At 33.7% G+C, this 25,396-nt stretch overlaps 3 protein-coding genes across 5 annotated transcripts; 2 read left to right on the top strand and 1 right to left on the bottom strand.

The window, feature by feature from the left end:
* The first annotated feature begins 193 nt into the window (after window positions 1-193).
* On the top strand, window positions 194-2,930 carry LOC129308619 (uncharacterized). Of its 2 annotated transcripts, XR_008592648.1 has the most exons (4): window positions 194-385; window positions 774-898; window positions 1,527-1,969; window positions 2,252-2,930. XR_008592648.1 is itself a non-coding variant. In XM_054949858.1 (3 exons), the coding sequence occupies exons 1-3, from the start codon at window positions 232-234 to the stop codon at window positions 1,806-1,808; spliced, it is 561 nt and encodes a 186-aa protein (XP_054805833.1). In that variant the 5' UTR covers window positions 194-231; the 3' UTR covers window positions 1,809-2,930. The 2 variants fall into 2 exon arrangements, 1 of the variants encoding a protein (XP_054805833.1); XM_054949858.1 differs by having other exon boundaries at window positions 1,527-2,930.
* A 338-nt stretch (window positions 2,931-3,268) lies between these two features.
* LOC129308618 (mitochondrial thiamine diphosphate carrier 2-like) lies at window positions 3,269-8,444 on the bottom strand. Of its 2 annotated transcripts, none has more exons than XM_054949856.1 (8): window positions 8,245-8,444; window positions 7,770-7,925; window positions 6,859-6,975; window positions 5,933-6,044; window positions 5,460-5,587; window positions 4,942-5,094; window positions 4,175-4,324; window positions 3,269-3,853 (listed from the first exon to the last, which is right to left on the bottom strand). In XM_054949856.1, the coding sequence occupies exons 2-8, from the start codon at window positions 7,884-7,886 to the stop codon at window positions 3,635-3,637; spliced, it is 996 nt and encodes a 331-aa protein (XP_054805831.1). In that variant the 5' UTR covers window positions 7,887-7,925; window positions 8,245-8,444; the 3' UTR covers window positions 3,269-3,634. The 2 variants fall into 2 exon arrangements, with proteins under 2 accessions (XP_054805831.1, XP_054805832.1); XM_054949857.1 differs by lacking the exon at window positions 8,245-8,444 and adding an exon at window positions 8,040-8,213.
* A 13,917-nt stretch (window positions 8,445-22,361) lies between these two features.
* On the top strand, window positions 22,362-23,533 carry LOC129308039 (protein SRC2-like). Its single transcript, XM_054949009.1, has one exon. It carries the CDS (start codon window positions 22,488-22,490, stop codon window positions 23,334-23,336), a length of 849 nt encoding a protein of 282 aa, XP_054804984.1. The 5' UTR covers window positions 22,362-22,487; the 3' UTR covers window positions 23,337-23,533.
* Window positions 23,534-25,396: the final 1,863 nt, after the last annotated feature.

Genomic DNA, 25,396 nt, shown 5'->3' with positions numbered 1-25,396 from the left:
TGGGAGTGTTTAAATATGAAGCAGATAAATAAATTAATGGGTCACACCAAAAAAATAAATAAATAATGGAAAAAGTATATTTTAATGTGCTTTTGCCATTTCCGACCCAACCAAAAAAAAAAAAAAAAAGACTATGCATTATGGCAACACGAGGGCGAGGCAGAGCTATAAATACCGCGTTAGAGGGAGTCGATCGAGAGCGCAACGTGCATCATACACACGCCACGAAAGATGGGTCAGGCATTTCGTCGAGCATCTGGAAGATTCCAAGCTTCTTCAGCTGCCGATACGACGTCGTCCAAAAAGACCGCCTTCGATCGGCGGCCTCCACCTCCCGTCAAGCCGGAGACCACCAAATCTGGTGGACAAGACGCACTGGACGCGGGTAAGTATGTGTTGGTGTTTCCAAGGGATTGTGGAATAGTTTGCTTCTTTCACTTCATTTCTATTTTGTAGATACTAACATGTCGTAATTACCGTGGTTGATGATAGATTATCCTGATAATTTGCTCTTTGTTTGGAGGGAAAGTGGTTAACAATGCTCTGTCTCATTGCTGATGAGAACTTAGACAATGAGAGAGGTCACTGAATTTTGAGAGCCGGTTTTTTTTTTTTCAATTGATATATTTGATTCTTTTTTGTCAGAGTTCCTGAGGGCTTACCAAGGATTAACTTTTGAAATAAACCGATTTTTGGCGTATTTCTGAGGTTGTCTACTCTTGTTGTGGCCATTTCATTATGGATGATAGTATTTTTACTGTTCTTGCCTCAAGGTAGTCGTCCTACAATTAATGTTGACAACGTCTTGGAAGAAAGAGATCCTAAATTTGATTCTATGCTTGGTCAAATGGCTGGTAGAATCACATCAAAGCCTGGTGGGAAACTTGAGATGGGTGAGGTGAGTTCATGATTCTTTTCACTTCATACACAAAATATCAATTTTGAAAAACCTCTTTACAATAAGCCAGACTAGGCAGTTTTTCACTGCAGAAAAAAGGGAATTGGCTATTCAGTTCTAGCGTATATGTTGATTTTGGTTCGCTGATTGACTAAAAAAACAGGAAAAAGATCTCGGTAATGCTGATTTGGCAAAAGGAACTAAGTGAACTCAGGTGCAAGGGAATCACATGACTATATATAATACTTTATATCTCTCAAGAATGTGTAAAATCTTCAATAAAATTCAACCTTGGCAGTATATTAATAAGCAATAGATATAACCAGCTTGACAGCTGCATTGTAATTTCTCCATCAACACTTGGAGTTCATGGCATATTTCCTTGCCTACTAGCAGGATAATGTCATTGGCATTGAACAGATTCCAGATTTTTTTTTTTTTGAGGGCACTTCGCTTTCTAACTGATACAAGTTCACAAAATGCTGCAGTCAGTAATGACTAACGCAGCCTAATGCTTTTGCACCTGAAATAAGGAAAAGTTTAACACTTCCTGAATTGCAAAACTTGTGCTAGTATTACTTATTTTGCTAGGACAGGCTCATCTCGTGGTTTGATGTTGTGGTTTCAGACTGTGGTACAGAAGTATAATAGGCCTATGCCAAAATTACGAAACACAAAACCAGACTCTGGCAGGTATGAGGAAAGACCTGTTCCTTCAGGCACTTTAAATGTGGCACAGTTACGGCATGCCATCCTCCTTCATGAAGGCAAGGCTGATGATCACAATGGACAGATGGATGTCCACCAGATTGCTGAAAAATTCCGGGTTGATACCGTCCAGATTCAAAAGATCTTGCAGTTCCTATCACTCCCACCTGTAGATGTCAATAAAGAAAAGAACAGGCCTTGAAGCTGAGTGACCTTAAGATCACTACTAACACAGGGCAGCTCCAATCAGATTTGAAGGTTACATGGGGTCTTACTCTTACCCTTTGGACAGTGGTTATAATCTAATCTGCCACAGAAAATCGAATGTGATACTGTGAATCTGAGGTGTTTATCGACTTATAGGTCAGTTGTTGTTATGTTGTTATCGCAGAAAAGCCCAAGTACTCAAATTTTGTTAGGATGTTTCAAAATCCATACAGGTTTTTCATAGTGATGGACATCTCTCATCTAGGGGGAAGTTCCTATGACTTTCAAACCAACGTTTGATTTCCTGTTCGTTCATTCTTGAGATTTACAATGCCAACAAATCCTGGATTTAAGAGCTGTGTTTTTAGGAATAAGAAACGATAGAATTTTGCCTAGCAATATATCATATGTGTTTGTATGCTTTGTATTTATGTACAGATTCTTGGACAATTAGGCTTGCTTCTAATAGGTTGAGCGTCCCTATCCACTCACATGCAAGGATAGTTAAAGATTCTCACTAGGACCATAATTGGGGTTTGTCACTGCAAAGCTCATTAACTCTCTTAGTGGAAGAAAGAGGCCATTTGAACAGACTCATGCAGACACATCGTCGTCGTTCTGGAGCTTTGGCCAAAAAGCTCCGTTCCTCTGCATGATTCAAGCACAGGACCTTTAGGCTATGCATTTTCCTACTTAGTTCGGTGTTTGCTTCTATAATCTGGTTTCCGTTTTTGTATCGGCATCTCAGTCACCGCCTTTCTCGTTTGTGCCATGTCACTCAAGCTGTCAATTACATTTCAGCAGCTTTTCAAAAACCCTAAGGGACGCCACACAGTTATCAATGCTTGGAGAAGCAGCACAACACTGGCTCAATAAAGAAGATATTGGCATCGGCATATCATAGCTACTGAAACTGAACTTCAATACGTTGCATGGTTTTAGACGGCAGCCCGGATGTTGCTTTCTTTGTTTTTTTAATTATTTGACTAACTTGGTCAGATTCTGGGTATTGAGACCCAGTTCGTGATGTTGGTTTTATCTACAAATTGTGTGTGCATGCTAGTTTTCATTAGAATACTAGCTTGGTTTCGCCTGTTCTTATATACTCAGTTTATTATGGGGCCTTTCTAATGTAATCGTTTTATATATAATAATATCTGATCCTTTTATTTAAAAAAAAAAAATCAAATACGGACGTATCATCAGTATTCTATTTTTTTCTCTATATTTCAAGTATAATGTACTAAGATTACCATTGGAACTTAATAATAATGATAATGATAATACAAACACTTCGTCAGCGCACAAGTTAAAAACTTGGTCTTTGTTCTGAATCTCAACTCACAATTTAACTAATCAAAGAAAGAAAAATTACAGAGACTACGGATGCACTAATTAAGGAAATTTGCTTTTAGGATCGCAAAATCAATATATCAATCCAATATGCAACTTAAATTATTTACAAGTCAAGAATAATATGATTTACTTCTGGAACTCCATATAATGCATGGAAACCGTATTTAGTTTACATTAACAGTAAGAACCATTTGAGTGGCATGAAGCCGCCATTCACAGTTGCCAAAAAATACGAACAAAGGTATACTATGATCAGCTCTGTCCCTGAACTTCATCTTAGGAACTATCTGTTGTCTTCACAGCTTTGCCTATAAAAGGCTATGACTAATGTAAATCAGGATGTTCACCTTGCTTTCTTCCCATCCTACGAGGGATTTAAGCATCTAAACTTCTAGGTCTTTTTTTTTTTTTTGGGGGGGGGGAATTATATGAATAATCATTGAAAAGAATTAGAAGCGTAAAAAATTATGTCAGTGTGGACTCCAACCAATCTGAAGTCAATTCATACGCAACAAACGTTACAGCACTGGCTGGTGCAGATTTTATAGTTGAAGGGACTATCCCCTTGTATAGACCTGCCCAACCCTCCAACAACAATATCCGTTCCATAGCATCGAACATATTTCGGTATGTGCGATGCTCAACTCGAGCTCCGTATCTCGGATGCCTTTGAAGACCTTCAATCTGCAGAAAATGATTATTAAAGACTCATAAATAATCTATGTCCAGTTTTCTTAATTTCATCGTATACTTCACAAGAGGCATCAATTTCATAGCGTAAGGTCAACACTAGTTAATTTGATATTTAATCAGATGATGCTAGTAACAAGGAATAAAAATGGAAAAGGCTTATATTAGACATTTTAACTGTTTGCTTCCAGATTTTTAAAAGAAAATATGAAAGTAAATATTTTTATCAATCGGCAGCACATTATTAACTCCATCAAGTGGATGGCAGATGAGTTTGATGCCTGAAATCTTTTCAAAACACATGTAGAGATTTACCTGAAATCTTTTCTTCACCACATCAAGTGGATGGCAGACGAGTTTGGCACACGTCCCAGCGGCCACCCCACAAAGAAAAAGCTGAAAGCTAGAGAGGCCATCTTCCGTGGAGGACAAGCTTGTGTTGGAATATTTGTAACGATTCCATTCCTATAATAACACGTGATGTATGAAAAAAATACGCAAGTTTCAAAAAAATTTCTCACAAAGAAAAAACCTAAAAGAAAAATCCATCAGCATGGGAGATGAAACCAAAAACTCAATCCTTCATGAGGTTACCACGAGAAAAACTTGAATATATTTACAGTTTTGCGATTAGGTAATTCCCAGTTGACCTTTCTGCCACTATTTCACACCAATTTTATTTTAAATGAACAAAACAAGAATCTTATACAAGGCACAGCACATAATTAATCGCACAGATTCATCATAATTCAAACTAGCACAAACTACTATCTATAGCTTCATTCATTGTGAGTGCATATAACTTGTTTGTGTACGCATGACAAGAGTCGTAAACCATGCAGTAATTCATAGATATAAAAGAAGCAAGCATCTCTATATCTACAATGAAGATTCTACATTGAGTGAGAAACCTAGAGGAACACCCAGGACCCAGCCAACGATTGGACTAAAAAGTGTATAACTATAAGAAGCAAGAGTAACCTGCAGGTGCACTTGACAATGAACTAAATAGGATTAATGCATGCAAGGCATAGTGACAACTAATAGGATAAAAATATCAGCAGAAGAGACTGGAATTTTACCATGGTCCAACGCTTAAATGTATCATAGGTGCCAAATTGTAGGCCTGCATAAGGTATAATCTCAACTAGCGTAGGTGATAATCCAGCATACAAGCCTTGTAAGCCACGACTCCTGCCTATATCAAGGAATGCTGATCTCATATTTGGATATACCTAAATATTAGAAAATATTTACAAAGCATCGTTACAAAAATTGTCAACCTCCGATTGAAAGAAAGGAGAGAGAGAAAAAAAAAAGGAGTTTTGTTAGCAGAAGTGGGTGTGGCAGCAGACTCTTGGCATCTCACTAACTTCATGGTAACAAACAGAAACCGAGCGTGGTGCCACTTTAAGCCTTTAGAGTGGTTTCAAACCCTTGGCGCAGCAAGTTATGTGCACTTGAGGAATGTCAAATTATTTAAAGGGATTAAAGTAAGACTGTAGGCCATAGGCAAACGGAACTAAATGACAACTTAAAAACTATATTGGGAATTTTAACTAATTAGACAATGCATCTAATCAGAAAATAATGTTTATACCTTAGGTTCACCTTGAGAAGCCAATATAGTTCGGAGAAGATCAAAGGGATACGACCCTACAGTAGCTGCACACCCAGCTAATGCCCCACTGACAAAGGATAGATATGGGCTCAAATGAATGTGATTCTCTGCAGTAACAGAAGATATATAATTAAAACATAAACTTTTAGTTGAAAAAAAGTACAGGACACTCTTAGTTAAAAAAAAAAAAATCTCTAAACTGAGCATTCTTCTCTAGAAATAGTTAAAGCATTAGTCAACTAAAGTTTAGCAAGAGCAAGGTATTGTAATAAATATGAGTTTATGGACTTAAACTTTTAAGTTTTAAAGAAACAGTTGATAATGATGAGATAAACAAACAACTAGTTACTAACAAAATTACCTAAGAGACACCTGGTACACCAATTCAGATCGCTTATTAAAGCTAATATTCTTAAGTCCACTAGACAACAATTGGATTACAAAACAAATACCTGTCTTGGGAGAACCAGATGCGAAAGTCTTCAACATATGTAAAACTGTAAATTGTATGGCCGTATATGGCATAACCATGAGCAACGCTGGCACATTTCCCCGCCAAAAACCCTGAAACAGACAATTTAAGGACAGCAAGACATGTCATGGTAAAAGTAAATGAATGAATAAATAATATGTATTTTGTCTCCAGACAGAGAGAAAGATGTCATCAAACTTGAAGGGGAGATTTTGAGATTTCCAAAGCCATCACTTAAACAACCAAGCCAATAACCGACCTTTGTAAGGAGAATAGGAAGGTAGAGGCAAAAGCATGGTGAACATTATAACTTATTCTTTTATTGAACATTTAGGAGCATATTTTGCATCTCTCAGTAAAAAAGATGAAGAAATAGAGAGGAAATCATTAGACTGGGATTACTAGGTATGGAGAGACGCACCCCAACTATTTAAAGTTTCCAAAAAGATTGTGCTAGAAGTAAATGGACAAGAAGAGTTCAAGCTCAACGTGTTTTTTGCATCAAAAAAATATTTTAAGCTATTGCAGACCAATTGCCGCACATAACAGCAAAGATAAAGAGGAACATGGGAAGAACAAGCACAAAGAAGCTCTGCTGCTTTGAAGCTGTGTGAGGCATGATACACAAAGGTGATACGTGGGTACATTACATTTGAACAAACATTGTATATTTTGGTTTACTTAGGCAAGCACATTACCTTTATGTACATCATACATTTATTGATATATAATGCATTTTGTTTTTAAAAGCATACAAGTGGAAGAACAACATATGCACATATATAATTATAATATATAATCATAAGTAATGTTTTTAAAGCATTGGTAGAACTACTTAAAAAACTTTGGAAAGACAAAATTTGGGGGAAAATTAAAAAAATGATAAAAGAAGCTGAGCCTTCCTACCTTTACGCCTTCCTCTCTAAAAATATCTTTGCTTGCTTGAACTATCCCAGTATATTTTGATGGTACATACAACTGCTTCCGTAGTGAAGCCCATGAAGATGTGGGCTCTAGTTGAACCTGTAAAGAAATGAGGGGAGGGGGAAAAAGTATCTTCAGCTTATTGCCCAACTTGAAGGCAAACACCAACAAAATGCCACGGATCTAAAAACCAAAATAAGGCAAAACTGAAATACACAATACATGTATTATTATAGACAATTATATATATATATATATAGAACAACCCATTCGTTGTCAAAAACCATAATGACAAGCTACTATTTCTAATGAAAGGTGACAAATTAAATCAAACTTTGTGTTCATAAAGTCCCCACCTCTTGACAGCGATTCACACCATACTCTTATTCATGCTATACCGTCTGGCTTATACAATACAAGATCTGCCTCAAGCAACTGCCAGATGGCTATAAAACGTATTATCAGGAAGTTAACCTGTTTGAAATCCTCATAATTCCAAACTAAATTAACCTTCCCAAACCAAAACTCAGCCACATTCTACACAGTCCAACACTCGTGGAAATTGATTTGAATCATTTGAAAGAAACATGTGGCCATTAAAAGTTTTGCCGGGACATGGCTAATATTTCCTCTTCCCTCCACCATCCGTCAACCTAAACAGAAGAGGAAAGACAAAATAGGAGGAGGACTGGAGGAGGAGATTCAAATCTCCGTACAACTCCCAACTGCCATGCTACCAGCCTACCAATCTTCGCGGACTTTCTAACAGTTTTATTCAACAACAGCACTTAATAGCGATGAAGGATTAATGGGCGTAAACTGTAACTTGAAATTACCCAAACGAATTAACTTAAATTTCTAGGTCAAAGAGACGCAACGGACCAGAAACCGACCTGGAATCTAATCTTAATAACATCAAGAGGCGATGTCACTGTCCGTGATATCCCACCCGAGATTGCCCCAGCGGAAGCATCAATAAAAGCCCGCTTCAGCTTGTTCGGCTCCTCCATAGCCAGCAACACACTTCTTTTCCCTTCAGAACCTACAACCTGCCAAGGGACCGCCTCAAATTCAAGAAACTTGCACATGAAACGTCAAAAATATACCAAAAATCTCACAGCTCCGATAGAAAAATAACAAAATAAAGGAAGGAAGAAACCAACATTAACAATGACAGAGAATAAGACGCATATGTGAAGAAAGAACAATCGTATCGCGAGCGATTAGCTGAAACCTGCAACAAATGCTCCAGGAAACTAGGGTTCCTCTTCAATTACGCAAGATCGCCGAGAATTACACAACTCAAGTTCAGAGACAAAAAGGCGGCAAGTTTCTGAACAATTAATGCAATATCTGCGAATACTTTACCTGACATCAAGGAAGAAGGAGGAGGCTATGGAGAATAGAGCCCGCATTCATACAGGGATGAAGAAAAGGAAGCAATGCTTTTTGTCGCCGCCTTATTTGATTGAGAAGACTTGAAAGAAAATAACAGGAAGGGTTGTAGTCCGCGTGATCGTCTGATAGAATAAATTTGCTTTGCAGGATTCTGACGGAGAGGTTGAAAACCTTGGTTGAGTTTTGACTGTTGGATGAAGAATATTTAAGCTGTTGCTTTTAATCAGCTGGTTTGATTTCGACGACTGAATCTTCCAACTCTATCATATTATCATAATTATTATTATTATTTACCTGACTTTTCTAGGTTAATTTAGGATAATTTATTAGCGGAGAAAATCTTAGAATCTAACGCTACCTAGTACCGATAAGCTATAGAATTAATTAATTGGCAAGACTAGGATAAGAAGAAAGGTTTGTTTTAGTTTGATAATACCACTAATATAGATATAGATCTTTTTAATGTATTTATTATTTAAAACATAACTAGATAAGATCGTGTAGAGTTGTATTAATTAGCTAGCATTGTACCATAATGACACTAAGTGCTTCACTTAAATATCTTTTAGCCTCGGTTTAGTTCAATTCCGCGCTTTAATCTTGACGCCTTTTATTTATTCCTAATGTTTGGTTGAGCTTACTAATGTAAAAGGAATTATACTATGTAATCATGGTTTCCTTAAAATAATACATCTCAAATGCAAAGTTGGACCTCATGAATGAGTATTATAAGATTAAAAGAAGAATAAAAGGACACTATCGTCCTTGAAAAAAATCAGACAATCCTATTCCTATGCCATCTCCTGACTCCCCTCCTCCTGTGGCAACATCACTAATCTTCAACTTCTCCGACAACATTGTCGACCTTCTCCTGCTCACTTTGCTCCTCCATTTTTGGATTAGGTTTCTACTTTCTTTTAATGGCTATTTCAATCTAGAAAGGAAGACAACGTTAGAGTAAAAGAAGTGACCAAAGATGGTTTTACTGCTTAGAGTATTTTTGTCTTTTTATTTTTATTTTCATTTAATTAAGTTTAAAAATAATCTAAATCTCATTGTCATACCAAGCTCACCATAATCTCTTTCTTTCTTTTTTTGGGCAGACAAATATTTCAAAAGTTTCTTTTCGTAATTTAATAAAAACTTCAATGAAAAGTTACATTCTTCATGCCAACTTCACATGCTTTTTCTATAATTTATTTTTTCTAATGAACCACTCAGAGTTTTAAAATGGGGTAATATCAATGAATAATTGCTAAAAAAATTTAATATTCAATAAGGATTTTAGTTGAATTAAATACTTATTAAAACAATAACTTATTAGTGTTTACTTGTTAGAAATTTTTTTACGAAATTAATTTGCTCCTAAGATCTTTTACTAATATTTTCCCTTTTAAAATTTATAACTGCTAGTTAAACTCAAACAAAATATATTTTCTAAATGACTATAAAACTATTACAACATAAATAATTGAGACTGACTCAAACAGCAAGAATAAGTAAAGTAGTGTGGGTCATGATCAAAGTTCAAGCCCTTAATTTTTAAAATTCAAGGCTCTCAGCCTCTCCTCACAGTTCAACATCTTAAAGTTTAATTGCATATGATTTTTTATTCATTAAATACCAATAAGGAAGTGGGTGTTTGGGATAAGTGTTCCACTTTCATCTCTGAAGGCTCTTTCTTTTGTACAAGCCACCAGCCACTCACCTTTGAATTGATGGACGTAGTAATTTGTCTTGTAAAATTACTTTGAGCTTTGAGGTGTGGACATTGGGAATTTTTATCATGAGATATTGGCTTCTTTGGAATCTAGAAAGTGGTCCCCCACATGAATTATTTATAAGCTTTAAACGGTATAAATTTTAATATTAATAAATAATTAATATCCACAATTCACCTCAGCCAACGATGTTATTACCCAGTCTTCATGTAGTTATAAGGTACTTGGTGCTTATTAGGTGTGCAATTGTATATTTAGATAAAAATAGAAAATATAATCAAACAATTTCTGAATTATTTTTTGTAATTTTTGCTATTCAGTCAATAATTTCACCACTTTGAATATTATTTTTAGAAAAATTATTTAAATATTTTTTCATTTTTACATTAAAAAAACCAATATCAGACAAGCCCTTTACTATTTTTTGTAAATTTTTCTGTTCTGTTTAAACAGAAAATTCCATAAAAATACTTGAACAAGTTTATTTTTTTCCCTGGTCAACGTCAACAAATCACTACTGTTGTTTTTTACCTCCAAATTTCATAATTGAAACCAACTTTTTCTCTCTTCCCCCCCCCCTCTCCCTTCATTTCCTTTTTAGACATAAACCAACCTTTTCTTTTCCTTTGAAAGTGTAGAATCCATGTTCGTGTATTCTTTTAGCAATTATATGAAACACATGTTACCTGTAAATGGACCTAATCAAGAGACTAAATTATCTTTTTAAAATATATTGTATAAAAAAAAACAGTTACATGCTCACTTTTTTTTTTCTTGCCAGGTATAATTACCATATGTACTGGTCAGCATTTAAGTTGTATTACCTCGAATGCACTATTGCCTCTCTCTTCCTTGACAGTTAAACCCAAGAGATCGATATGGTTGTCATATTTTGATTGCATAGTATCTGAACAAGACAACGTGATATGATCAGTATCAAGTGTTAAAGGTTTAATTTGGGTATTTACATAATACACAAGGAAAAAGAGAATCTTAAATTTCGGATCTTACAAGCAATTTGAGCTATTAGCTTACATATTACAAATAACAGCTTTTCTTTCAAGGATGGACACCCAAATCCTTGTCTTCTTTGTATTGGCCAACAAAAAACGATTTTGTTGATAACGTGAGAGCGGCTCATTCTATTTGAAGGCATGAGTTCAAATCTTGTTGATGTGAAAATTTTATTATTAGGTAATTTGTATTAAGTATATTTGTAAATGCTATTTAAATCTGTGAGAAAAATATTCAATATTTTCCATAAAAATTGAGACAAAAAAATAGTAGTATAAAAGTTAAGTATTGTATACCACAAAATTATAAATATAGGCATTAAGCCCCCCCGGGACCAAGAAGCCCGTATCTCATATGGTTAAAATTTAAACTGGGACAATTGGCTTTAAATGCAACTGGGGCTTAGATACACCACACTGTTTAAAGCACGTAAAGTTAGGTTCGCCTCGAGTTTAAGGACAGAGACTTTAGTGTTTGGGATTTTTTTGGACATAAGAGCTTGTGAATTTACACTTAAAAAAAAATTATTAGATTGTTTAAATATAAATGGACTTGAGCCAATAAAAGAAAATCTCATATAAGATAAAGCAGTGGATTGATAATAATATATAATAAAATAGAAAGACTCATAAATTAAACCCTATTATTTTGAATTAAGATGTGATGTTTTTTATGTATTCTTGCTTATTTGTCATCTCTTTTGTTCTTGATGTAAGGGCTTGTTGCTGAAAGCCTCTATCAATGCTCAATCCAAATTAGTTTGAACTTCTGTTAAGTCTCTTCAACTCAATGTGAGGTGAGTTCAAAATATAGTACACACAAGCAATTAAAAGATGATAATAAAATATACAAGTGACCTAATTCAACATATACATATGTAAGGTTATGATCGTGGCCTACCAAGGAAAAGAGAGCATGTAGTTTCATTTTCATAGTCCAATAATTTAACAGACAAGAAAGCAACTTATTAATTTTGATAAAACCATCCTTTGCTTGTTTGATGATGTTAATGGGTCAAGGGTCCGGTTTCAGTGCATCATCGCCAATCCATATTTACATTTTTTATACTTATTTCATATTTATTAAAATAAAAATTATATATAATAATAAATATATTCTATCATCAATTTGGATAATGTAGATTTAATTTGAATAATTTAATTTAATATTAAATATTTTTATTATTTTTACAAATTGACTATTCGGATATATTTTAAATAGTCTAGATTTAAAATTTATAAATTGCAACTTTTTCTTAATTTTCTAAAGTGACACTTTGAAAATTATCTTTTATATTTATTTTTAATATTATATTTATTAAAATAAAAAATTCTTAAAAATTATTATTAAATCTAAAATGTCTAGAATATATTTGAATAGTCAATTTAAAAAAATTATAAAAAATAATATTAAAATAGACAATCTAAATTAAATTTGAATTATCAAATTAATAACAAGATGGATTCATTAAAATTTTATACTTTTTTTATAATAAATGTAAAATAAAAATCTAAAAATAAAATTTAAAAATCTAGACGGTCCGCAGCATGATAAACACCGACACCAAAGAGGGCGGCTCAGTCACGCATAACAACTCTTCCATGCCTCCAGGGGACACTACTCTATCCATGGAAGGCGGGGCCAGGAGAGGATATAACTCAACCATATAATGTCACTGTAAAATACAATAACATAAAATATTATAATTTTAATGAGGATAGAAATTTGTCAAACGTGGTGCTTATTCAGCAAATTTCGAAGGATGTCAATGAAGCTGTCGATTTTCTTTTCAAATTAACTTTTTTATATTAATGGATTTTATCCTATTTGGTTATTGTTTTGATGTAAGATATTAGAACTTTTGTTTCGTTTTTTTTTTTCCTTGTGTATGAAAAAAAAGAAGAGAAATTTATCAAACAAGGGACAGAATCATTGGGCTGTGTTTTGTTTTGTTTTTATTCATCCATGGCTTGTCCCATTCCATCCAAACAAAAAACAAAAAAACTGTTAGGTGCCATCTTTTTTCTACTATTCACATACTTCGCAGTTTGAAATTTTTGAGTGGGTATTTCGTTTCTTGTAAAACTACAAAATGCTTGATTCTATTCTAACTTTGTTCTCGAGCTACATATATAAGGAACTTTGTTAACAAATGCTAGAGTTCCTCATCAAGCATTTTTTTCTACATACAGTAATTATTATTAGATTATACATCATTTTCCTTCCTGACTAGGTACCATACATTATGGTTATATTATTTTTTAAACTATACTATCATTACTTGAATTTGTATCTTATTGAATTTGCCTACAGGATTGTGGCTAGTTCCATCCAACAACCAAAAAAAAAAACGTGTCAGGTGCCACCTTCTTTTCTACTATTCACCTACCTTCTCAATATTCTTTTAATGGATCACTTGTATTATAATTTGAATTTAAAATAACGAATAATTTATTCAAATAAGTAAATTACCTTCAACTCCACATATCAAACGAGCTTTTATTTTAATTTGGCTAAAATACACCTTTAGTCTTTTATTTTTATTTTATAAAATATGTCAATTTGATCTTTTAATTATAGAAAGTGTTTTTAAAATTTTTTAACCAGAACATTATTAGTTTCTCCAACAAAAAATTTTTATATTGAACTTTTAAATATTAACTAAATATTTTCAAATGTCAATATATTAAGTTTAATTTTTTAAAATAATAATGATTGACATAAAAAAATAATCATTTAAAAGTAATGATGTTAGGGTTAAAAAATTAAAAAGATACTTTATAAAATTAAGAAATTAAACTAAAATCTTATAAAAAGTTAAATGACCAAATGCATGCTTTAACATTTCAATTTTTTTTATAAGTTACACACGTTTAATGAAAAATAAATAAGCAATAATTTGTATCAATTATAAAATTTATTATAAGTAACTTTTTATTTCTAAATTTTTATTTTCATTTCAAATCTTAATTAATCTTTCCTTTTCATTTGAACTAATATAAATTATCCAAACAAAAATTTTAATTACATAAAATTTAAATATGGGATTTGAAATGTAAGATTTTCAATTAAAATCTAAATTTAAGGCTGAGTAATTCCTACATTTAACATCGAAGGGAAGGAAAGTAATTATTTTCTGGAAGCATTCCCCGAGTTGTTTTCTCCAACTTTTCGTACAATAAAAATAAAATTATAAAAAAAGCAGCAAATGGATGACAACATTAATAAACACCCAAATTTCATAAGAAAGTCCATAATGATGAATAAGTAAGACAATTCAGCTCCAAACCCAAGCCTAGTAGTAAGCAAGGCCATGCACTAATGGGCTTCAAGCCCATACATGGAAGCGTCGAAATCGAAAAAGCTACTGACACTTTATTGAAATGTCTCCCTTCCCCACCACATTAAGTCAGTTTTGTGGCGTGTTTTTTTTTTTTTTTAGGGAGAATGACCGTTAAAATTTCAACAGGGAATTAATAATAATTAATTTCTCAATTAATTTTTTAAAAATAAATTATAAATATTAATTCAAATAACAGCAAATAAAGAATTGTAATTACAGAGTGAGAGTTATATAAAATTTAAATCTCTATTAAGCAATTGGAACTCTTAAATTTAAAATTATTTGAATCAATAATTTTTTTTTCATAAGTAGGCCATTTTTAAATCTTGAACTAGATATCAACATGTCTTCGAATTTGATGAGTCTCTATAGCCTTATAAGCAGATTTTATAGAAAAGTTACCATTGGATAAGGGCCTCCAAATAAAAATGTCATCCTTACCATGTTTATTAGGTAGTTGCACAAGGGCAATATGCTTAATAGCATTAGGTTAGAGGTAGCGATATAAGATACCAAAATTCCAACCACTAGTGGGCTTGTAAAAATCCAAGATTCTAGTATACAGAATAAAATTAGCATTATTAAAGGCATGCTCAACAAGAGAGTCAAGTAGAAAAGTCTATTTATCATATCAGAAGGATATTTTTTCACCTTTATCCACTTTCTAAGCAGTATGAGTTAAGAATTTGTCTCAAATTTTGCATATGCTACTCCAAGTATAAGAACAGGAGTTTAGTTTAATTGCCATAAGAATAGCGGGCTTGTTGCAGTTATATTTATCTCGTAAGACCCACACCTAAAAATAATTTGGTTTAGTAATGATACCCAATGTAGTTTTATGATGAATGTAATATTTTGATTTTTGAGCTTTTTGAGGCCAAGACTCCATCCTTTTTATCAAAAGTAATGGATTCCCAAGAGAAAAGTGGGATTTTTTGTTGCCATCAAAAGAATCCCTAAGGAAATTTCCATAATTTTTTCCTAGCTCAGCCAGGATATTATCAGGAAGGAGCATGGTTTGCATGATATAAATGGGAAGAGCTGAGATAAAGGATTTAATGAGGACAAATTTCCTTGCAATGCTAAGATATCAACTTTTTCAATTGGTTAATCGAGAGTTCATCTTATCAATTAATGGCACAAAGGTAAGGTTAGAGATTTTTTCATGAATAAGAGGAATTTTAAGGTATTTGCCAAGGTTACTAGCAAGAAAGATTCCCAATTCATCACTACTTTGTAAAGCTTTAGATTTTCCTATATTGATCTTCTGTCCTGAAACATTGCAAAATTTCGAAAGACAATGTTGAATGATATGAGTTTGAGAAAGGGATTGCTCAGCAAACAACAAAAAATCATATGTAAAAAATAAATGAGATATAGGAGACCCATTAAAAGTTAATTTAATTGACTTCCATTCATTTTTATCAATGTTATGGAGAATGCAATGACTTAATCATTCAATATACAAGACAAAGAGATAAGGAGAAAGAGGATCTCCCTGACGAATTTCATGCTTTGCCTTTTGGTTAATGTCGTAATAGAGGAAATATTCTGCTCTTGAGCCTAGATTATTATTCATACTGTCATTTGTCACCTATACTTTTCACATCTTGAAAAAAGTTATACTAATTTTGCAGAGAGCTTGCAAGCTGCAACTGATTTTACAAGAGACATCACATCATGTAACCTAAATTCACAATCAACTTGATTACCTCCTCACCTAACACCATTTGTAGCTTTTTGTGGCTTTGTGCTGAAGGGATGAAGTTCAAAGCCTCTATCATCTATAATTTTTTAAAATATAAACATTATTTAAAATAGAATATATAAATTATATAGACTAATTACTATTTAATTCTTGTCAAGTTTGGTAGTCAATAGGTTGAAGCTTTTTCAATCCTTATAATGAATTTCACCTATGATTTTCATTTGAAAATGTGACCATTTCCATTTTCTGTGGCTCTTTTGATTTTTTGGTTACCTTGTTTGGCTTGCGATCTTGGTAGGCAGATTATTTGGTTGTTTTCTTAGGGCATGTGACACATTTGATGATCGCAGACTGAATCGTGAGTTTGAGATTGATAGGTTTTGCTGATACAAGGGCTTTGATGAGCGATTGGCATAGCAAATAGTAAATTTGGAGACCATGGAACTTATGCTGAGTTTGAGGTTGTAATTGAAGCTGCGAGTATGATTCACCCCTTGAAGAATAACAATTTTGCGTACCAAAATGTTCCAACAGCAAACTTGGCCAAGAAAATTAGAGTAGTAAAAGGAAGTAAATGTAGGAGTAATGAACTTGCAGAAATTGTGGCTGGGGCAAATAAAATTAAATATGAAGTAGGAGATATAGTTTGGGCGAAGGTAAAATCACATCCATAGTGGTTGGTCATATATTCAAGAAAGAGTGGGCAGTTCCTTTAGTTTTGAAAACAAAGAAAGGGAGGCAAGTATTGGTTGCACTTTTTGGGTACAACAGCTATGGATGGTTTGATCTTAAGGAACTTAAACCATTTGATCCCCATTATGTTAAGAAATCAAAGTGGACAGAACTTCTTGCTTTTCTAGATGATGAGGATGTTAAAGATGGGGTCAGTAGAAGAGCAGCATTAGGGTTGGCATGCTGGTGTCACAATCTTCTATTGATGCAGCCTATAAATTACTTTGATTGGTTTTATGTTGTAGATATAAAAGGGTACCATTCCTATGGGGTATATTCAATGAAACATCTAAAAAGAACTAGAGATGACTTTTAGCTAGTTGTTGCACTTTCCTTTATAAGACAATTGGCTTTGATGCCTGCGTACTATCAAATGGAGATCAATTAGAGAATTATAACTATTCAAACATTGATTTAGAACAACTAGAAAAAGATGTACCATTTCAAGGTTTAAAAATGCCATTTTTTTGAGTAGTTTGTGCTGTATTTTATTTATTCTTATCTATTGCATGTAGTTAGGACGATGGCATAATTTTTTTTTTTGTATAAAGTATAATATAATAGATCAAGCCACTATGAGAATGGGTACTAGTCAGTCATACCTTATATATCTAATAACATTTAATACGTTCCCCTTATAACTTAAAACTGAGTTGAAATTGTCGGGTTGTCTTGTAATTATGCAGTTGTGCTAACTGGTTAATCACTTAAAGTCAATTCTCCTTCGAATTAATTTCCTCATTTATTTTTATATTTAGAAATTATATATAGTCTGTGTCCCTCATATAGTTCAACGTTATGCAAACTGCAATTCCACATAATAAGCACATTAAGGTTTCTGAAGCTGTAGGACAGACAAAGAAATTATCCAGTTTAGTAGATCTCACTAACCAACGTGAAAGAGAAACTTGCACTTCCAAAAAATGTGAGAGGGTTGGATGTATGTCATGTGATAAGGAAGTAGTCTTGGGCCTCAAAAAATTTAAAGAATGTGCTCAAATCTCATCTAAAGTGATGTCTGATAATAATACCACTGCTGGAGGACTAGAAACTTGATCAAGGTTAGTGGTGAAAGTAGTTAAAAGTATAGATGGTAAAAAAGTGGATTTAGATGCCAGAGGTCTAAAGTCTTCTCCAATTACCCTTTCTTTGGAGGGTTTTCTTCCTCAAAAAGCATTTGAGAATGTTAACTACATTGTAGGTGTAAAACAAGATGATCTAGAATATCCTCGAGAACACCTGAACTCTGAAAAAGCAATTATGGTGGATAATAAAAAGAGGAAAATGGGAGTTGAGTCAGAGGGTGGGAGGACAGATCAATATGAAAACCTTAAAGATGGAACACATGAGTCATTAAAGATAAATTCCATAGAAGAGTCTTGTCAAACTGTATTATCTGACATAGTGAATTCATTGACAAGCCAACAACATAAAGAAAACAAAGCAAATGATATATTGTCTTCTGATTCCGTGGATACTAAGGAAGTTGTTGGTTTAATAAGGACAAAAGTTGGACTTTGCTGAATATATGTAGATCTGTAGCTCTTGCTCGAAACCCCTACTAGGATGTGGAACGAAATATGCCTTCAATTGTGAAGAAGTTATTTTTTGCAAGTTTAGTCTATTATTTATCAAAAAAGCCATATTGCTAGCTTATCTGTAAGGAGGGAATCAAAAGAACTTAAATGTAAGCCCTCAAATTTCTCTGCTTCTTTTACGACTGTCTAAAATCCTCCGAGCACAAAAGCTCGGAGCCTATCGTTTGATTCAATTCTACCCAAAAAACGTCTGAAGCCTGATGGCTATCCAAGGTCTTATCGACAAAGTGGTACCCATTATAATAGAGGAGATCTCTCAGAGGGTTCAAAAATGGGTGCATAAGCTAAAGACATTGGCTGCACAAGAAAAGGCTAAAAACCCAATGAATATGAAGTCACAGAATTGGAACCAAGAAAAAATAGGCACTGTGCATGTGGTTAATGAAGTTAAACATCTTCCAAAGAAACCTGAAACTTGTGTAAAGAGTGCAGAACCTACACTTTTAATTGTTAGATTCCCTTCTAAATCAGCACTTCCATCCTTTTCAGAGCTTAAAGTAAAGTTTGTATGCTTTGGACCCCTTAATATTTCAGTAACCAATGTTTCTTGGAAACCTTCAACATGCATTGTTGCTTTCAAATGCAAATATGGAGCTTTGTGTCAGGGCCTTGAAACTCCCCAGTCCTTGAACTGTGCCGATCTTAACGTAATCAACCTTTTGATATTTGCTAAGTCAACCGAACCTTTAGGATGCAAGCAAAGAAACTAAGAAACTTGAACACAAGAGAAAAGAGAGCTTGGATCAGAGAACTTGAGAGTTTAGAACTTTAATTACTTTCCTTGTTGTTTACAAATGAGGGATTGTGGGATATTTATAGGCCTCCCCCTTTCTCTAAAAAATTTCCACCTCCTTAATGGACGGTAGAGATTAATCTAATCCTACGATTTACATTCATCCTCTAAAGTGTTTCATAAAAATATCTACAATAAATATCTAGATATTTACAAAGATATTTCTAGACTAATATTTAAGATGTGTGTGGAATGTTCTAGAACATTGAATATTCTAGACATCTTTACATCCCTCCATAAGTTTCTAGAACCTTCTAGAAACTTCTAGATTTCTCTAGATAATTCTAGATTGTTCTGGATGCTTCTAGAACATTCTAGAACATACTAGGTTCTTCCTGAACGTCCTGGATTCTCTTGAAAATCTCTCCATTGTCCTGGACGTCTCCAAAAGCACCATAGCCTTATGGTTTCTTCTCTTTCTGAACAGAGATTATGACATTTGGCTACCTATAATCATGCAATCCTAAATAAATTTCTCTTCGGCAATGCAAAAGTACATTACCAGCTGTAGACATGGGAAATCCCTCTCTTACAATCTCAAACATCTAGAGACTAGCTTGTAAATCAAACCTATGGAAAGGATTCACGGTTGCCAACTATGATGATTGGTACTCCTACAAAATCAATGATTCCACAGAAGCCGCATCTAAAGAAGCCACAAGCAGTCGTGATTGGGCACATTGCAGTTATACCTAGCTAAACTGTGTCCTTGAAAGTTGTGGAAGAGAGTGGAAGTGGTGACAGAGACCAACTGATCATTCAAAATAATGTCAAATGCTCTAATCACTGTCATCCCTATGTTTAACAATTTACCTCCTTCGTCAACTCTCCCTACCATTATAGATCAGAACCTCCAACAAAAGGTCTCTACTAGGCCCTTACATGATCTTCCTGTCGGTGTATCTAATACCACTTCTTCCCACACAAGGCATTGACATCTCCTAATAAATGTTGAGCAACTTAATCAGCTGTAATGAAATCATAAATAACTTGAAATCTGCATTAGGATATGTTCCTTTACATTTCTGATTACTCCACAGAGATATTGCCATATGTTCACACTCCATAGTAATAACTTGAGTTCTAGTCACGCTTCATAGTAGCAGGCACAGATTTTGCACCACTAACCTTGATAGCATACTGCGGATAGAACACTTGTAGATGTAGCTGCTACATTCATATATCTTTTATAATTCTGATGCAGTTGATTGGTTAGAAGAAAGGAAAGGATTTTGTGGGGTGAATTTTTTGGTGACACACACACACACACAATTTTATTCATGTAGTTGGTAGTGTCAAAAGGCTGATGAAATGACCCAGATTTACTAACACTTAGTCCAGATGAGAAGGGAAAACTAGAAGAGAAAACTGCTAAAAATAGTATAAAAAAATTATTATCTTTGGAGTATTTTTTTATTTTCTTCTCACTTTTTCCTCCATCCAAATCAAGCCTTAAGACAATGAGTAACTTTGAACATGCTACACTTGTTATGTGCCTATTGTTTGACTAATTTTATGATGAATTTGTTTTTTTTATTGCTTGCAGTTGAACTGATTCGACTAGTTAGATGATCAATGAATCAGATGATTATTTAGATTTTTTTTTGGGGTCCGTGAATGAAAATAAATTAAAGGTGTGCTGTTCCGTCTTTTTCTCTTGGTATGGTCTTGGTGCTTGTCTGTCTTGTAGTTGTAGCTGGGCAATGAGAAAGGGTAGGAGAAGACGACGTGGTCGAACATGGAATATGGAATATGTACAGCGGCTATACAAAGGTGTACATGCTTCCAGGCGATGTGTTCTGATGCAGAATATGGAGTATGTTGAATAAAATAGGTACAAAGATGTACAGAGCATCTTATACAGTCTTCCCTTGAGTTGATTGGAGGAATGTAAAATTATTAATTATTAAATAATATAACAACAATAAAAACAAAAAATAGTGATAATAGTATTATACTGTTATATTACGTGATTACATCCATTGAATAGCTATAACCATCTTGTTTCTGTTTCCTTCATAGTGGAGGCTGAAAGGGGAAAAACTTATCTTGAAAAGTGCTCAATACACGGGAATGCAATGGTTAAGCATCATTTTCAGCGTAAATAGCGCGTTTGTAAGGCTATTTTTTTTTGGGCGTATTTTTCTTTGTTTTTTTCCCTTTTTCTTCTGGAAATTCTGAAAGTGGGGAGGGAATATTTGATTTTAATATCAACATCATGGGTCCGAAGCAATGCGCACATATTTATTTTCTTCCTTTTTTTTTTTTTATTTTCTAAAAAAAACCCCAAATGATAGAGAATTAGAGATTCTCTGCTTTTTGAGTCTGCATGATGATTGTTGCGCTTACGCACACGGCCTTCTACCTCCCCCCATTCAAAAATATAATTAAATTTTACTTTTTAATAAAATAATTATTTATTTTTTAATTAATATTATTTTTTTATATTTATTCATATTAAATACCATACAATAAATATAAAGTCATTATCAATAGAAACACTTAAAAAAAATAATAATTACATCACAAAAAATTAAAAATATTTTATATTTTTAAATATCTAATTTTTTAAAAAATATTTTATATTTTTAAATAAAAAGAGTAGTTCTTACCTATTCTTTGGAATGTATCCTCCTTAAGCGGCTTTTTTCGCCAGCGGTTTGTAATTATTTCCGATATTCCCTACCAAATTAGATCAAATTATTAAATTATTAATTGATATTATATCCTGTGATACACTGCTAGAAATATACTTAAAAAAAAGTCATAATTTTGCAATTGTCAAAGGAAGAAGAATGATTAAAAAATACTTCATTTATTTTAAATTATAAAATAATTTAAAAAATTTTTTTATCTTCAAATATAAATAATTTAAAAAAATAAATAAAAAATAAAAAATAATATTATAATTTTATTATTAAATGAATAGAATATTTTTAAAAATTTATAATTTTTACTATAAAAAAGTTAGTTCATAAAGTATTATTATTATATTTTATAAATATAAATAATTTTACTTTAAATTTTGAATTATTTTATAATTTAAAAAGGACGTAGTATAATTTAAAAAAAAAATAAAAGGAAGAAAAGAAGTTAAAACTGACGCGTCAAAATTGAAGATCATCAAGCCCAAGCGCAAGGAAGATTCCTGATCCGCGGCCATATAATAAGGAGAACAGGTCTAATTTTCATTGATTGAATCATCCTTCGGTCTTCTCTCGCAAGTCTCAATCTTCATCGTTTTTTTCCGTCGTCTTCATCTTCTTCGTTCTTTTGCCCTTTCTTCTCAATACTTGGCTCAGATATGGAATACTTACCGTTAGAGCTCACGCTAATCTCTGCTAAAGATCTTCAAGATGTCAACCTTTTCTCCAAGATGGACGTTTACGCTGTCGTTTCGATTACCGGCGACGCGTACCAGAACCAGAAGGCCAAGACCCCTGTTGATAAAAACGGCGGCACCAGCCCTACCTGGAATTTTCCCATGAAATTCAACATCAACGATTCGGCGGCGCGTCAGAACCGTCTCTCCATTGAAATCAAGCTCAAATCTGAGCGTCCCGTGGCCGGCGACAAGGACATCGGTGTCGTCCACGTCCCAGTCAAAGAGCTACTGGATAACCTCGGTGACGGAAAGTCAGCGCAGTTCGTCAGCTATCAGGTTAGGAAGCCCTCGGGGAAGCCCAAGGGATCGTTGAATTTCTCTTACAAATTTGGGGAAAAGGTCACCGCTCCGGTATCTGCGCCGGCCGGGAAGGCCTATACCGAGGGTGTTTCGAAGGGTGAGCCCGTGATGGCGTACCCTCCACAAGCGGCGGGATCCAGCTCGATGCTGGCCTATGCCGCGCCATACCCTCCACAGCATGGATACCCTCCGCCGCCGCCGCCACAATATGCAGCTGGTTACGGGTACCCACCACCGCCATACCACGGTGGCTATCCACCGGCATATGGCGGGTACCCGCCAGCGCAAGCGGGATACCCGGCGGTTCAGCAGCCGGCGAAGAAGAACAAGTTTGGGATGGGTTTGGGAGCCGGGTTACTGGGTGGAGCCCTCGGCGGGTTGCTGATCGGAGATATGATCTCCGATGCGGGTTCTTACGATGCAGGGTATGATGCTGGCTTTGATGACGCAGGCGGATTTGATTTCTGATCAGTTGCTTTTTTCCCCCTTTCTTTTTTTTTCTTTTCCTAGTTTTGAAGTGGTAATATTATATCTCAAAATATGCATCTTATAACATGTGTTAACTGCTTTGGATCTTTAAATTATGTTGGATTTTGGACTTGAAGTGATATGAATTCTATGATCTTGCTCATCTTGTGATGAAGATGACAAGTACATGGTATATATATTTTCAGCCTCCAGTCTCTTGTTTATACGAAGATCATTATGTTCTATAATGTTCATAGCCAAGAATGAAAATATACTATTATATAACAACATTTTCTTTCACTGCTCTAGTTTCAAGCGCTAGATTTGGGCTGATATACGATTCTTTGGATAAATGTTGACTTTGATATTTTGAAGATAATCAAGAATACAAGGTTGGGCGTGCCAAAATATATATATATATATATATATATATTTTTATACAGTAAAAAATAGTTTCTTTTCATCTGAGGTACAGTGATTGATGCAAATATCACACTGTATTTTCATCTGAGGTACAGTGATTGATGCAAATATCACACTGTATTTTATAGTTCCTTCTTATCCAAAGTTTAGTCGTTGAATATATATATATATATATATATGCATCAATTGCTGTACCTTTGATTAAAAGGAACTATTTTTTTATTTAGTTTTAAGATTTAATAAATCAAATTAATTACTTTATTTGTAAACCTGTACGAATGCACACGGGTTGCATCATTATTATATTAATTTGTCAACGTAATTGTAATGGCAGACTTTGAAAGTGAAACTTTGAAAATCGCATCCCCATTTTTCCCAAGAGATCCAGAAGCCTCTGCAAATTGTGTCTTAGGCTCTTAGCATCCTCTCTTATTTAAAAAAAGTGACAACAGCGTTGACGTTGACAGTGTTCACTATTCTTTGAATTTATTATTTCAATACAAGATAAAACTCCAATATTTTCATACGAATGTGTGTGTGTGTAATATAATGCTCGCACTTGTACATAAACAGTAAAATTTAGATTTTATTTGCTTAAATTTATTAGATCTAATTATCCATTAAATCTTACCATGTGATTTTTATTATTAATAATTATATTTAAAATTTATCCATATGAATTTTTATTGTTAAAAAATTCATATGTTAAGATTTGAACGAGAAATTGGATTTGGATATGAATATTTGGGATGCAAATAAAAATGAGAAAAAATATGCTTAATAAATATAGTTATATTTTGAAAAGATCGCTATCGATGGAATTGTTCGGGTATCAAATCCAAAAAAGAAATCCTACCAAGAAGATTGATGAAGCAGGTTGAAGAGCTGGATTGAAGAAGCTCTATCATCTTCATTGAAGATCAAAGACCATTGTCATTGCTGGAGAAATTCTGTCATCACTACCTCACCACCATTGTTTTCGAAGAAGCAAATCCAATAAGGTGTGGGGAAGAGCACTGGTGAGGCAGTTCGGGGAGAGGTCAACATGGACGAGGCTATGATAGAGAGATTTTTGATGGGAGGGCATTGTTGATCGAGTTATTGTAGAGGACGAGGTTAGTGAGGTTGCAGAGAATGAAAGCAGGTAATGAATTGGCGATATTGGAATCAGAGAGGTTAGGAGGAAGTGAGGGAAGAACTTGGTTCTTTGGGTTTTCTCTATAATATTTTATTCATGCACATCAAACAAATAAATTTATGAGTTTCACTTTTGCTTCTGCTTTGCCTCCCCCCCCTCTCTCTCTCTCTCAATTCTTTGCTATCAAACAATGAATAATGGATATAATTAAATGAACATAAATTATGAAGATAATAAAAGTCAGATTAATTATTGAACTAAGATAGTGGTTTAAGAGTTAGTGGTTTAATTATGGATCAATTTAGAATCAAACCATTATTAATTAAAACAATATAATTTAACTTATATATATATATATAAATATTCATATTTGAATATGAAAAAAAGTATTTAAATAAAAATTATTAGTTCTGCTTAAATAATCTAACAAAAATTCAATAAAAAGAGAAAAATCTTATACATTTAAGCACAATCCAACAAAAATTCTGCAAACTCAGTT

This window comes from Prosopis cineraria, unplaced genomic scaffold (assembly GCF_029017545.1).
Source record: "Prosopis cineraria cultivar Desert tree isolate PC_DT_omini unplaced genomic scaffold, ASM2901754v1 PC4, whole genome shotgun sequence".
NCBI classification, from domain to species: Eukaryota; Viridiplantae; Streptophyta; class Magnoliopsida; order Fabales; family Fabaceae; genus Prosopis; species Prosopis cineraria.
Note: the sequence above shows the minus strand (reverse complement) of the source record. Positions and strands in the feature narration are given on the sequence as shown.